A 13,850-nucleotide genomic window follows, 5' to 3' on the forward strand; every position below is an offset into this window, starting at 1 on the left:
TAATGATTGGTATCAAAAATAAAGATTGACTATTGAAATAGCCACTGAGTATTAGAATAATGATTAGGTATCAAAAATAAAGAGTTTTCCTCTCCGTCTCTCAATCCTTAGGCGATGCTCCGATCATCTCCCTCCGTCTCGGAAACCGACTCGTTTTCGTTGTCTCTTCACACTCGATCGCCGAGGAATGCTTCACGAAGAACGACGTCGTACTCGCGAACAGATTCAACTCCCTTGCTTCAAAACACATCTCATATGGATGCACAACCGTGGTTACAGCTTCGTACAGTGACCACTGGAGAAATCTCCGTCGTATTGGTGCCGTCGAGATATTCTCGGCTCACCGGCTCAATAGCTTCTCCTCTATCCGCCGAGATGAGATCTGGCGGCTTATAGCTTGTCTCTCACGGAACTCTTCTTCACTCGTAAGTTTATAGGATACCAAATTTGAACTTTAATTACTAATTTAGGATACTTTTATGATAATCTTTTCTGTTTGTAGGTGAATTTTGTCAATAATTTAACATAGGTTATATAATAAATTTTGCAGGAATATGCAAAGGTTGAGATGAAATCAATGTTTTCTAACTTAACATTCAACAACATCATTAGAATGTTGGCCGGAAAATGTTACTATGGAGACGGTGCAGAGGATGACCCCGAGGCCAAACGCGTGCGGGAGCTTATCGCAGAGGGGATGGGGTGTTTTGGTGCTGGAAACACTGCTGATTATTTACCGATCCTGAATTGGATCACAAATTCTGAAGAACGGATAAAGAATATTGCCGGTAGGCTTGATGAGTTCTTGCAGGGATTGGTCGATGAGAAACGAGGAAGGAAGGAGCAGAGGGAGAACACTATGGTTGATCACTTGCTTTGTTTGCAAGAAACCCAACCTGAGTACTACACGGACATCATCATCAAAGGAATCATGCTCGTACGTAACATTTTTAAGTTCATGATAGTCTATTCTTTTCAATTGTCACATTTGGTATATATGGAAATAATTAGTTCAGTTTTTGGGTGTATATGCGTCCAATGTGTTGTAGTCTCTTATACTGGCGGGGACTGATACATCGGCAGTAACATTGGAATGGACATTGTCAAGTCTGTTGAACCATCCAGAGATACTGAGCAAGGCGAGAGATGAAATTGACAGTAAGGTTGGCTTTGACAGGCTTTTGGATGAATCAGACCTCTCACATCTTCCTTATCTTCAGAACATTGTATCTGAGTCGTTGCGCTTGTATCCTGCAAGTCCCTTGTTGGTCCCTCACGTGGCATCAGAAGACTGCAAAGTAGGAGGTTACGATATGCCACGTGGTACAATGCTATTGACTAATGCATGGGCTATACATAGGGATCCTGGGATATGGGATGATCCAACGAGCTTCAAACCAGAGAGGTTCGAGAAAGAAGGGGAAGCTCATAAGCTATTGGGGTTCGGGCTAGGAAGAAGGGCGTGTCCTGGGTCCGCTCTGGCTCAACGGCTAGCAAGCTTGGCTATCGGGTCTTTGATTCAATGTTTTGAGTGGGAGAGGATAGGAAAAGAAGAGGTGGATATGACTGAAGGTGGAGGAGGAGTCATAATGCCTAAAGCTATACCGTTGGTTGCCAGGTGCAGAGCACGTGCCTTTGTTGGTAAGCTCCTCGAGGAGTCCGCTTGGGTTTAGACTTTTGTACTAAATGCTATTTTATGTGTTTAGGCGACGGTTATGTCGCTATGTTGCATTGGAGTTGTTACTACTTTGGTAATTGGTATTATGTAACGTACGAGTCTTGACTCATGACGATAGAAACTTTGGTAATTGGTATTATGTAACGTACGAGTCATGACGATAGAAACAAGGGGATAACTCCCTCTAGATTTTTTAGTTGTCCTTCTAGAATAAAATTTTTGTTTTAGATTTTTATATATGGTTGGTAAAAATACTAATTTTATTTCAACTGCTTTAATATCTTGACTAATAAAAAAATTAGAAAATATATTTAAAGAAAAGTAAAATAGAAAATTTAGTTGTTTTCTTAATATGTGCGAAAAATATTAAACGACAACTAATTTAAAACGGATGGAATATTTGCATATTAATTCTTTGACAAAAAAATTATTTACATATTAATTATATGGAGACAATTATAACGGTTGTTATTTGTTCTAGCGACATAAATAATTCCGACAACATCTGTAAAAGTAGTTGCAATGGAACTTTTACTAGATTTCCGCAGCTTGTTTTGCTGTCGGTCGGCCGCTGATTGAAAAAGAAATTAATTAAATTTTAATAAAATTAGGAATGCCGCTAATGGGCTAGCCAGTTTTAAGAAAATTAGAATTTAATTAAAAAATTGTTCTTTGACCCAAAAAAAAAATAATCTAAGTTCCATCAATATTTCAGGGTTATAGCTTTTGGTCTCCACAAGTTGCTATAAATTTTTGTGATTTTTGGTTGTAAATAAAATTTATTCTCGGTATGACAAAAATAATATAGTTGCATGGATGAGTGAAGAGATCGATGTGTGAAATCTTCACACCCAACAATTTTTTATATATGTCATATACAGAGAAAAAAAAAATATCATAACATATTTTATTTTTTTCCCTTTTTTGTTAATATATTAATAATCTCTATATATATCTCTTTACCCTACACAAAGCGAGAACAGAACGAGTCGAGCAAAATAATAAGAAAATGGAATTTACTCAGATTTCACTTGTCTCTTTCCTCTTCATCTTTATCACTATCACATTCTGGCTCACAAGATCAAATCGGAAGCTTAAGCTTCCACCGTCTCCAGCGACAGCTTTGCCAGTGATCGGCCACCTCCATCTCCTCAAGCCACGGCTCCACCGGCTACTACTCTCCTTCTCCCAGTCCCTCGAAAATGCTCCTATCTTCCAACTCCGCCTCGGAAACCGCCTCGTTTACGTCGTTTCCTCACGTTCCATCGCCGAAGAGTGCTTCACCAAAAATGATGTCGTTCTCGCGGACCGACCCGTGTTCACCGTGAGCAAGCACATCGGCTATAACGCCACTCATATGGTAGCAGCACCCTATGGCGACCACTGGAAGAACCTCCGCAGAATAGCCGCAGTCGAGATATTTTCGTCTCAGAGACTCAATACGTTTCTGTATATCCGTAAGGACGAGATCCGACGGCTCATCTCACGTCTCTCCCGCGACTCCTTACACGTACGATACGATCTCCTCGATTATTTTCTTCATATTCATTTACTCGTGCCATGCATACACATTTTTCTTATTTTAATAATTCTCGTAACGTCTACTTTGACCCTGAAGGCTAAAGCCATCCATGCATGCAACTAGTTTTTCCATTTTTACCAAAAATAAAATAAAATAAACTAAAAAACTAATTTACGAATTGTGAACATTAAAACAAACATAAATGCTAAAAGATATAATCTACGTCCTAAGTCAAAAGTATTGACCGGTAAATTGTCTTCCAGAAATTTGTGGAGGTGGAAATGAAATCATTATTAGGGAATTTGGCATCCAACAATATCATCAGAATGGTGGCCGGAAAGCGATACTATGACGACGGCACCGAGGACAACGATGAAGCCAAGCGTGTGAGAAAACTTGTGTCAGGGTTGACCGGTGGTGCTAGTGCCGGGAATCCAGCTGACTATATTTCAATCGTACGATGGGTAACAAATTTCGAGAAAAATATCAAAAATCTAGGGAAACAATTTGATGCGTTTTTACAGGGATTAGTTGATGAGAAACGTGCACAGAAAGAGAGAGGTCATACTATGATCGATCATTTGCTTTCTCTCCAAGAAACTCAACCTGAGTACTATAACGATGTCACCATCAAAGGGATGATCCTCGTAAGTATCAATTGACAATTAGTATAAGCAATTATTTTGTAATTTTTTATAAGAAAGTTTATTAATAAGAAAAACGTACAGTCTATGATAAGTGCAGGGACAGACACGTCATCAACAACACTAGAATGGGCAATGTCAAGTTTGTTGAACCATCCAGAGATACTCATGAAAGTGAGATCTGAAATTGATGAAAAAGTCGGTTTAGATCGGTTAATAGACAAATCAGACATTGTGAATCTTCCTTATCTTCAAAACACTGTGTCGGAAACACTACGTTTGTATCCTGCCGTCCCGTTACTACTCCCTCACATGTCATCGGATGATTGTAAAGTTGCGGGATACGATATGCCACGTGGGACGATACTGTTGGCCAATGCGTGGGCTATGCAGCGAGATCCCAAGTTATGGGAGGAACCTGAGACGTTTAAGCCAGAGAGATTTGAAAAGGAAGGGGAAATTCATAAGCTGATGATGCCGTTTGGGTTAGGAAGAAGAGCTTGCCCCGGAGCTGGGCTTGCTCAACGGTTGGTGGGACTGACTCTCGGAGCTTTGGTTCAGTGTTTCGAGTGGGAAAGGGTTGGTGAGGAACTTGTGGACATGACCGAAGACGATGGAGTTACGCTGCCTAAAATGATGCCGTTACGAGCTATGTGCAGATCCCGTAACATTGTGAGTAAAGTGATGTGAAATCTATCTTGTCGTGTTTCTTAAAGTATTTTAAGCTTTGTTTAATCTAAGTATCAAGTAAAATAATAATAATATATCTGTTGTGTCTTTTATTAAAAATGTATTTCAAAGTTTTAAGATAAAATAATAAATGGTTTTACAATTTAGTTGTAATTTTATAACTAGTTATCAACATCAAATGTATTTATAAAATCAAATATATATTTTGGGGGCTCGGGGTCGCAAATCCCACGGAAACATTGATATACTGCCATAGTGGGCTTCGGCTTGTGAAGACCAAAGCCCAAAACCATATGTCTTTGCAAAAAGGCCTATTAGGTCCAAGGCCTAATATGTTGCCACAAGACAAACAATGTCCTCCAAAGGATCAACGGATACCTGCAACAAACGACAAAGAAAGGAAGTTAGCAAATAAGACAATATCTGCAGAGAGTACAACATCACAGTCAAGAATCGTTTTGCTGCTTTACAATCGGACGACAACAATGACGCCACGAGTAACAACGATTAGAAGAACCTAGAAACTAGGTTAAACCCTTGTATCTCTTGTATCCTAATATAAAAGGAACAAGTCTCTGTATTACAAATCATCGATTGAGTTAATAAGAAAAACCAATCTTTCCTCCTCTGTTTCTCTGTTTATTTCTTCATGGTATCAGAGCTATGAACGAAATAATGGAACCTTACGCTTCCCCTTCTCTACACATTTCTAACTGTGTCACTATAAAGCTCACTGAGCAAAACTACTTCATCTGGAAGTCACAGTTCGAATCTTTCTTACGCACTCAGTCTCTTCTTGGTTTCGTTAACGGTGCTGCTAAACAACCAGATGAGAAGATTCCCATTCGCAACAACAACAATGGAAAGGTTGAAGACATACTCAACCCAGACTATGAAAGTTGGACCAGATCTGACCAGGTTGTTAAGGCGTGGCTGCTCGGTTCTATGTCTGAAAATGTTCTGCGATTGGTAACCGGCTCTGAAACGGCTCAAGAGGTATGGGAAACTCTAATCTCTCACTTCAACAGAACTTCCTCCTCTAGGCTGTTTGAGTTACAACGCCGTCTGCAAAACGCTGAGAAATTAGATAAGAGTATGTCTGATTATCTTAGAGGAATAAAAGACATTTGTGATCAACTAGCATCCATAGGAAACCCAGTTAGCGAGAAAATGAAAATCTTTGCTGCACTAAGAGGTTTAAGCCGTGAATATGAACCTATAATCACCGTGATTGAGGATTCAATGGATCGTATTCCCGCTCCCACCTATGACAACGTCATATCTCGCCTCACTGGCTATGACGATAGGATCCAAGGCTACTCTGTCTCCACTGATGTCTCACCACATCTAGCTTTTCACACGTCAAGGGGCTCAGGCTATCAATCTTGTGGTCGCGGCAACAGAGGCAGAGGTTCTTACTCAACTCGCGGTAGAGGATTTCAGCAGCAATTCTCATCGACTGTCTCACCTAGACCATCAGTCAACTCCACTGAAAAACCGGTGTGTCAAATCTGTGGAAAACGAGGCCACAATGCTTTTGAATGTTGGTTTCGCTTTGATGAAGAATATCAGCAGCCACCTCAGCCTGCGATCAGTGCTTCTGCTTTCTCAGCCTTACACATCACAGATGTCACCGAAGATAACAGTTGGTACCCTGATTCAGCTGCTACTGCATACATCACCAGCTCCACTCAACGTCTTCAGCAAGCACAGCCATATCATGGCAGTGACATGGTGATGGCAAGCGATGGAAACTTCCTCCCTATCACTCATGTTGGATCCGCCAATCTCCCTTCTACGTCAGGTAACATTCCTCTTAAAGATGTGTTAGTTTGCCCTGAAATAGCAAAGTCACTTCTATCAGTATCGAAATTGACTAAAGACTATCCATGTACTGTCACATTTGATGATATTGATGTTATTAAGGACAAAGCATCACTCAAAGTTCTGACAAAGGGAAAGGAAAATAATGGGCTTTACAAGCTGGATGATCCTAAGTTTCAGATGCACTACTCAACAAAACAAATCAAAACAAGTGATGAAGTTTGGCATCAGAGATTAGGACATCCCAATCAGCAGGTTCTTCAGTTTTTATCAGCAAATAAGGCAATTCAAATTAATAAAAGTACCAGCAAGGTGTGTGAATCATGTCAGCTTGGGAAGAGTTCAAGATTGCCATTTAGTTCCTCTACCTTTATTGCTTCAAGACCTTTAGAGAGAGTGCATTGTGATCTCTGGGGTCCCTCTCCTGTCTCTTCTGTTCAAGGATTCAGATTTTATGCAGTGTTTATTGACAATTATTCAAGATATTGTTGGCTTTACCCTTTAAAGAGAAAATCTGATTTTTGCTCTATCTTCATCAAGTATAAGCTTCTGGTTGAAAATTTGTTTCAAACAAAAATTGGCACATTTCAGTCAGATGGTGGTGGAGAGTTCATAAGTCATCAATTCCTTACACATCTGCAAAATTCTGGTATTCAACACTTTATATCATGCCCTCACACACCTCAACAAAACGGCATTGCAGAAAGGAAGCATCGACAGTTAACAAAGATGCCTCTCACATTGATGTTTCAAAGTGCAACTCCACAAAGCTACTGGGTGGAAGCATTCTTTACATCAAACTTTCTCTCCAATCTCCTACCACATAGCAGTCTCAACAGCAATACAAGTCCATATGAAGTTCTCTTCGGCAAACCACCAGAGTACTCTGCTCTTCGCACCTTTGGTTGTGCATGTTTTCCGACTCTCAGATCATATGCGCAAACCAAATTCGATCCTCGATCCTTAAAGTGCATTTTTCTTGGCTACACTGAAAAATTTAAAGGGTATCGTTGTTTTTATCCTCCCACTAAACATGTTTATCTCAGTCGACACGTTGTGTTTGATGAAACAACCTTCCCGTTCATGACCACCTACAAAGATTTGCAAGAGTCAGCACCTACTCCGCTTTACACAGCTTGGCTGAAACAGTTCTCACCTGCAACTGTGGTCAGTGATCAAGTGGAAACTGCGGTATCTGCCCCCACAATGTCAGTTCCTGTTTCCAACAATTCAGTCGAAGCCGCTTCTCTTCCTCCTACGACACCACCTGCTACAGAAAATGAGACCACAATCAGTACTAATGATGCAGAAGAAACAAGCCTCACAACGGAATCTCCAGCTGACTTACCACATAGGACTGATAATGAGAGTTCTGGGTGTACGGCAAGCTCAGATCTTGTTCCTATAGGCAACAGTTCTCAATTATCAGCTTCTACTGTGCAAAGCTCAGCTGAAAATGCAGAGAACAATGTTCCTCCTACATCAGTCTCCACCCATTCAATGAACACTCGCTCCAAAGCAGGGATATCTAAACCGAATCCCAGATATGCTCTTCTCACTCAAAAGGTCTCTTACCCCAAACCTGCAACAGTATCTGAAGCTTTAAAGGATCCAAATTGGACAGGAGCAATGAATGAAGAAATGTGTAATTGCAAAGAAGCAAACACCTTCTCATTAGTTCCTCATACTCCAGATATGCATGTTCTAGGATCAAAATGGGTTTTTCGCGTCAAGCTAAATGCAGATGGCTCACTGGACAAATACAAAGCCAGGCTCGTGGCTCAAGGATTCAAGCAAGAAGAGGGCATTGACTACCTTGAAACATATAGCCCAGTGGTCAGAACTGCAACAGTAAGAGCTGTTCTTCACTTCGCCACAATGATGAACTGGGAAGTAAAACAAATGGACGTGAAGAATGCTTTTTTACATGGCGATCTCACTGAAACTGTTTATATGAAGCAACCTGCTGGATTTGTTGATGAACGATATCCAGATCATGTCTGTCTCTTGCACAAGTCTCTGTATGGACTCAAACAGTCACCAAGGGTTTGGTTTGATAAGTTCAGCAAATTTCTACTAGAGTTTGGCTTCACCTGCAGCTTGAGAGATCCATCTCTCTTTGTCTGTTACAAAGGTAACAATGTCATCATGCTTCTATTATATGTTGATGACATGGCTATCACAGGAAACTCCTCTGAACTGCTCTCTGATCTCCTTGCTCAACTGAACACACAATTTTGAATGAAGGATCTCGGTAAGCTTCACTATTTTCTCGGGATTCAAATTCAATACAACAAGACTGGCATGTTCTTGTCACAACAAAAATATGCAGAAGATCTCCTTGCTACAGCTGGAATATCTACTTGTGCATCAGTTGCAACACCTCTCCCTCAGCAACTTAACAGAAAGCAACAACAATCTGCTCTGTTTTCCAATCCAAAATACTTTGTAGCTTGGCCAGACGTCTGCACCGGACCTGCAGTTTTCCGTCAATTACGTCTGTCAAAAGATGCACGAGCCTACAGTATCCGACTTCAACCTTCTCAAGCGGATTCTTAGGTACATCAAAGGCACCACCACCATGGGAATCACCTTTGACAAGAACACAGATTACAAACTTACGGCATACAGTGATAGTGATTATGCCGGCTGCCAGAAGTCTAGTCGATCAACTGGTGGATTCTGCACTTTTCTTGGTCGAAACATGATCTCCTGGTCATCTCGAAAGCAAGACACGGTCTCTAAAAGCTCTACAGAAGCTGAATATAGGGCTATGTCGGAAGCCACCTCTGAGATCACGTCGTTAGTAAATTTGCTTCACGATCTCGGGATTCAACAACCTGCTACACCAGAACTCTTCTGCGACAATCTCTCTGCAGTTTACCTTACAGCAAACCCAAGTTTTCACGCTCGCACTAAACACTTTGCAACCCATTACCACTACGTCCGTGAACAGGTTGCTTTTGGAAACCTTATCGTGAATCATATCCCAGCTGATTATCAACTCGCTGATATATTCACAAAGTCACTTCCTCAAAGACCATTCGAGATTCTCAGGCTCAAACTTGGCGTTGGTGTGCCACCCACTCCAAGTTTGCGGAGGAGTGTAAAGACCAAAGCCCAAAACCATATGTCTTTGCAAAAAGGCCTATTAGGTCCAAGGCCTAATATGTTGCCACAAGACAAACAATGTCCTCCAAAGGATCAACGGATACCTGCAACAAACGACAAAGAAATGAAGTTAGCAAATAAGACAATATCTGCAGAGAGTACAACTATCACAGTCAAGAATCGTTTTGCTGCTTTACAATCGGACGACAACAATGACGCCACGAGTAACAACGATTAGAAGAACCTAAAAACTAGGTTAAACCCTTGTATCTCTTGTATCCTAATATAAAAGGAACAAGTCTCTGTATTACAAATCATCGATTGAGTTAATAAGAAAAACCAATCTTTCCTCCTCTGTTTCTCTGTTTATTTCTTCACGGCTTTCATCGTTTTACTTTCGAGCATCGCGAGCCTATACAGAGAGTTGTGTGTAAACGAAATATGCACATGTTTTTACGTAGTTTGAAACTATTACGTTATATATTCTCCCTTATCAGAATCATCTGACCTGTTTTTGATCATCTTTCATCGTAATAACTAATAACGGGAAGAAAAAAAAAATATCAAAGATTCATCATGAAGCCACATAATTAACTAAACATTGTTCCAAGCAAACCTTCGACAAATTCTTCATCTTGCAGCATTTTTGTGAAGTTTGGATTGTTTGAATATTGTAATAATAAATGAAAGTTACAAAACAATCAAGAAAACTAGAAAGAACAAAAAATACAAGATACAGAAGCACAAATGCGATTTTTTTTTTTAATCTCCCCATTTATTTTTTATGCCAATTTTACCAGTTAAGTACCACCAAATTGATATTATTGTCAGCTTAATCAGTAACCTTAATAAGAAGAACACATTTGTAAAAGATTACAAATCATATCGGTTTTTTTGTAAGCAAAATCATATTCATACATAATATATATAATTACCTCGCAAACACGTTTCACACATCTGGACTCCATGTGACATCTCTCACACGCGCGTTGCGTAGGCCACAATATATAAGAGATACGATGTAACAAATTCAAGCATTCAACAACAACAAACAAAAAAAAGAATGGACTATCTCCAAATTTCACTTCTCTCAATATTTCTTTTTTTCTCTATCACATTTTTATACACAAAATCAAAGCCTAAACCAAAATTTCCACCGTCTCCGGCAAATTCATTGCCGGTGATCGGCCACCTTCACCTCATGAAGCGACCATTCCATCATAAATTTCTTTCATTCTCTCAGTCTTTGGGAAATGCTCCAATCATCCATCTCCGTCTCGGACACCGTCACGTGTACGTAGTCTCGTCACGTACCGTTGCCGAGGAATGTTTCACCAAAAACGATATCGTTTTGGCGAACTGGCCAGTGATGATGATGAACAAGCATTTAGGTTATAATGCTAAACATATGATCAGAGCATCTTACGGCGATCACTGGCGGAGCCTCCGTCGAATCACCGCCTCTGAGATATTTTCGTCCCATAGGCTCTCTACGTTTTTGCATATCTGTAAAGACGAGATCCGACGGCTTATATTATGCCTCTCACAAGACTCCTTACACGTATGTGACTATGTCTACAACTCACTATACCTTTTTCAATCAGAAACTATAAAGTTAACTGATTACATAAGTTACAAAATCAGGGCTTTGTGGAGGTGGAGATGAAATCACTATTTACAAACTTGGTCTTCAACAACATCATCAGGATAATAGCTGGGAAACAATACTACGGTGATGATACAGAGGACGAAGAGGAAGCCAAACTCACGAGGCAGTTGGTGTCTGAGGTTGTGGCCGGCGATGGTGGAAGAAACTATGCTGATTATCTCTCGTTTTTGGGTTGGTTCACTGATACCGAAGCACGGATCAAAGATGTGGCTCATCGTTTCGACGCATTCTTGCAGAAACTGATAGATGAGAAACGTGCAGAGAAAGAAACAAGTCAGACGATGATTCATCACTTGCTTTCTCTCCAAGAAACTCAACCTAGTCACTATACGGATGTTATCATCAAACAAATCATCCTTGTATGCATATGTTAAAGTACTCACTAGCTATACTAAAATATCTATCGTAATATCATTGATTATTATGTGCAGGACTTGATAGTTGCGGGAACGGACACAATATCGATAACGTTAGAATGGGCATTGTCTAATTTGTTGAACCATCAAGAGGTACTAATGAAAGCAAGAATTGAAATCGATGAAAAATTCGGTTTAGACCGGTTAGTGGATGAACCGGATATTGTGAATCTCCCCTATCTCCAAAACATTATGTTCGAAACACTCCGTTTGTATCCTCCGGCTCCGTTGCTGCTACCTCACTTGTCATCGGAAGATTGTGAAGTAGGAGGATACGATATGCCACGTGGTACAATGCTATTGATGAATGTGTGGGCAATGCAAAGAGATCCGGAGTTATGGAAAGATCCAGAGCAGTTCAAGCCGGAGAGGTTTGATAAGGAAGGGGAAACTCAAAAGGTTATGGCGTTTGGGCTCGGACGACGGGCTTGTCCTGGAGCTGGACTTGCTCATCGGTTTGTGGGCTTGGCTCTTGGGTCGTTGGTCCAATGTTTCGAGTGGGAGAGAAGTGGTGTCGAACTTATTGATATGAAGGAAGGTAAAGGAGTTACTATGCCCAAAAAGAAGCCGTTGCAAGCCATGTGCAAAACACGCTTTCTCGCTAGTAAACTTCTTGTTGCGAATGAAAATTATTCTTTTTAATGTTTCCTATGTGTTATATACTGTACATGAAAATCATGCTGAGACTTTTAATTATTTTTTTTGCTTAACTGTAAATATCATTATAAATGAAAAGATTGGTTTTTACAAAGTAAAACATTCAGTATAACTGCAACCTTGGCAAAAAGAATAAAAACAAGGAAGCAGATAAGGGAAAAATCACTAAGAGTGAATTATGGTAACCAAAGCATCAGTAGATTACAGAAACGTTTTCTGTGACTTCTTGCTAAGATTATGTTTCTAATCTCCCTGTCCAGAAGTTTGAAAGTGTTAGCTGGCGTGAGCAAAGGGAGGTTATGGACCTTGTTATTACGCTGCCTCCAAATGTTGTAGATAGTTGCCTGAGCGACGAGTTTTCTGAGCAGAGACAGTGCTGCTTGGGATGAGGCTCGAGTCCAAGAAAGAAGCTCAGACCAAGAGATAAGAGGCCTTCTTGTTGGGTCAAGTCTTGAGAGAACAACTCTCCAAATGATTGTGGCATAGCTACAGGACAAAAACAGATGGTCTCGAGATTCAATGTCAGAGTCGCAGAGGGTGCAGGATTGCGAAGAAGAGATGCCCCATGAGTATAAGCGTTTTTTGGTTGGCAGTCTGTTTAGGTGAGAAACCCAGAAGTGGAAGGCATGCCTTGGAACCGATCCTTTAAACCACACCAGATCAGACCAGTCAGTTTCCTCCATCCTTGGTCTTAGTACGCTCCACGTCCGAGATGAAGAGAAGCCCTTACAAATGACAGAATCAACAACCCATTCAAACTCGTCATTGCTTGCAGTGGGAGAAGGAACTGGGATAGTAGTAAGGTGAGTATGGAGCGCTAAGGCGGAGTCTGATCTTGGAGACGGTAGCATCCAACCAGTTTGATTGCAGGCCTCCGCAACCTTTGCTTTTCTTGGGAGACGAAGTTGAGACGGTCCAGTGGATCCTAGCGCTTGAATAAGTGGTCCCAGGGGAGTCAAAGAATCAAACCAGAAACTAGCCAGGATACCATTGCCTTCTCTGACATTGATGAATTGTGCTGCCAGCGGTCTTAACCGGAGAATAGCCTTCCAAGTCCATGAGTCTGAAGAGGAAGCCTTTAGGTCCCAGAAAATTCGGTTGCCTATATTATAATGCTTATGCCAACGAGCCCAAAGAGAGCCCGTATTTGCGAAAAGGAGCCAGACAAACCGTAAGCAGAGAGTGGTGTTCCAAGATGAGAACCTTCTTAACCCCAAACCACCTTCGCTCTTTGGCAGACAGACCGTGGACCAGGCCACTTTTGCCCCCTTGCTACCCTCAATGCTTCCCGACCAGAGGAAACGAGAACACATCGATTCAATTTTCTTAACGCAACCTTTGGGAAGAATGAATGTTGAAATCCAGAAGTTAACCACCCCTGAGATGACTGAAGCGATAAGTTGAGCCATTCCTGCAAAAAAAAGAGTCTTCACCGCCCAACCTCTGAATTTGCCTGCAATTTGGTTCAGGAGTGGCTCATATTCTGAGATTTTGAGCTTCCTGTGCATCAGAGGTAGCCCTAGATATCGGATTGGTAGGGACGCTACCGGGAAACCATATCTTTCGATCGCAGAGGATTGAGCAACAGTGAGACCCACATGAAAGAGCTGCGTTTTGTCACAGTTCATGGCAAGACCAG

General features: G+C 41.0%; 2 protein-coding genes and 1 pseudogene across 2 annotated transcripts; all 3 read left to right on the top strand.

The window, feature by feature from the left end:
* The first annotated feature begins 65 nt into the window (after positions 1-65).
* LOC104733105 (cytochrome P450 81D1-like) lies at positions 66-1,915 on the top strand. Its single transcript, XM_010452717.3, has 3 exons — positions 66-425; positions 551-937; positions 1,050-1,915. Exons 2-3 carry the CDS (start codon positions 569-571, stop codon positions 1,671-1,673), a joined length of 993 nt encoding a protein of 330 aa, XP_010451019.2. The 5' UTR covers positions 66-425; positions 551-568; the 3' UTR covers positions 1,674-1,915.
* A 733-nt stretch (positions 1,916-2,648) lies between these two features.
* LOC104729433 (cytochrome P450 81D11-like) lies at positions 2,649-4,676 on the top strand. Its single transcript, XM_010448371.2, has 3 exons — positions 2,649-3,188; positions 3,464-3,847; positions 3,929-4,676. The coding sequence occupies exons 1-3, from the start codon at positions 2,688-2,690 to the stop codon at positions 4,532-4,534; spliced, it is 1,491 nt and encodes a 496-aa protein (XP_010446673.2). The 5' UTR covers positions 2,649-2,687; the 3' UTR covers positions 4,535-4,676.
* Positions 4,677-10,517: 5,841 nt separating this feature from the next.
* On the top strand, positions 10,518-12,196 carry LOC104733106 (cytochrome P450 81D11 pseudogene; annotated as a pseudogene).
* Positions 12,197-13,850: the final 1,654 nt, after the last annotated feature.

Source organism: Camelina sativa, chromosome 12 (genome assembly GCF_030686135.1).
Source record: "Camelina sativa cultivar CO46 ecotype springtype chromosome 12, ASM3068613v1".
NCBI classification, from domain to species: domain Eukaryota; kingdom Viridiplantae; phylum Streptophyta; class Magnoliopsida; order Brassicales; family Brassicaceae; genus Camelina; species Camelina sativa.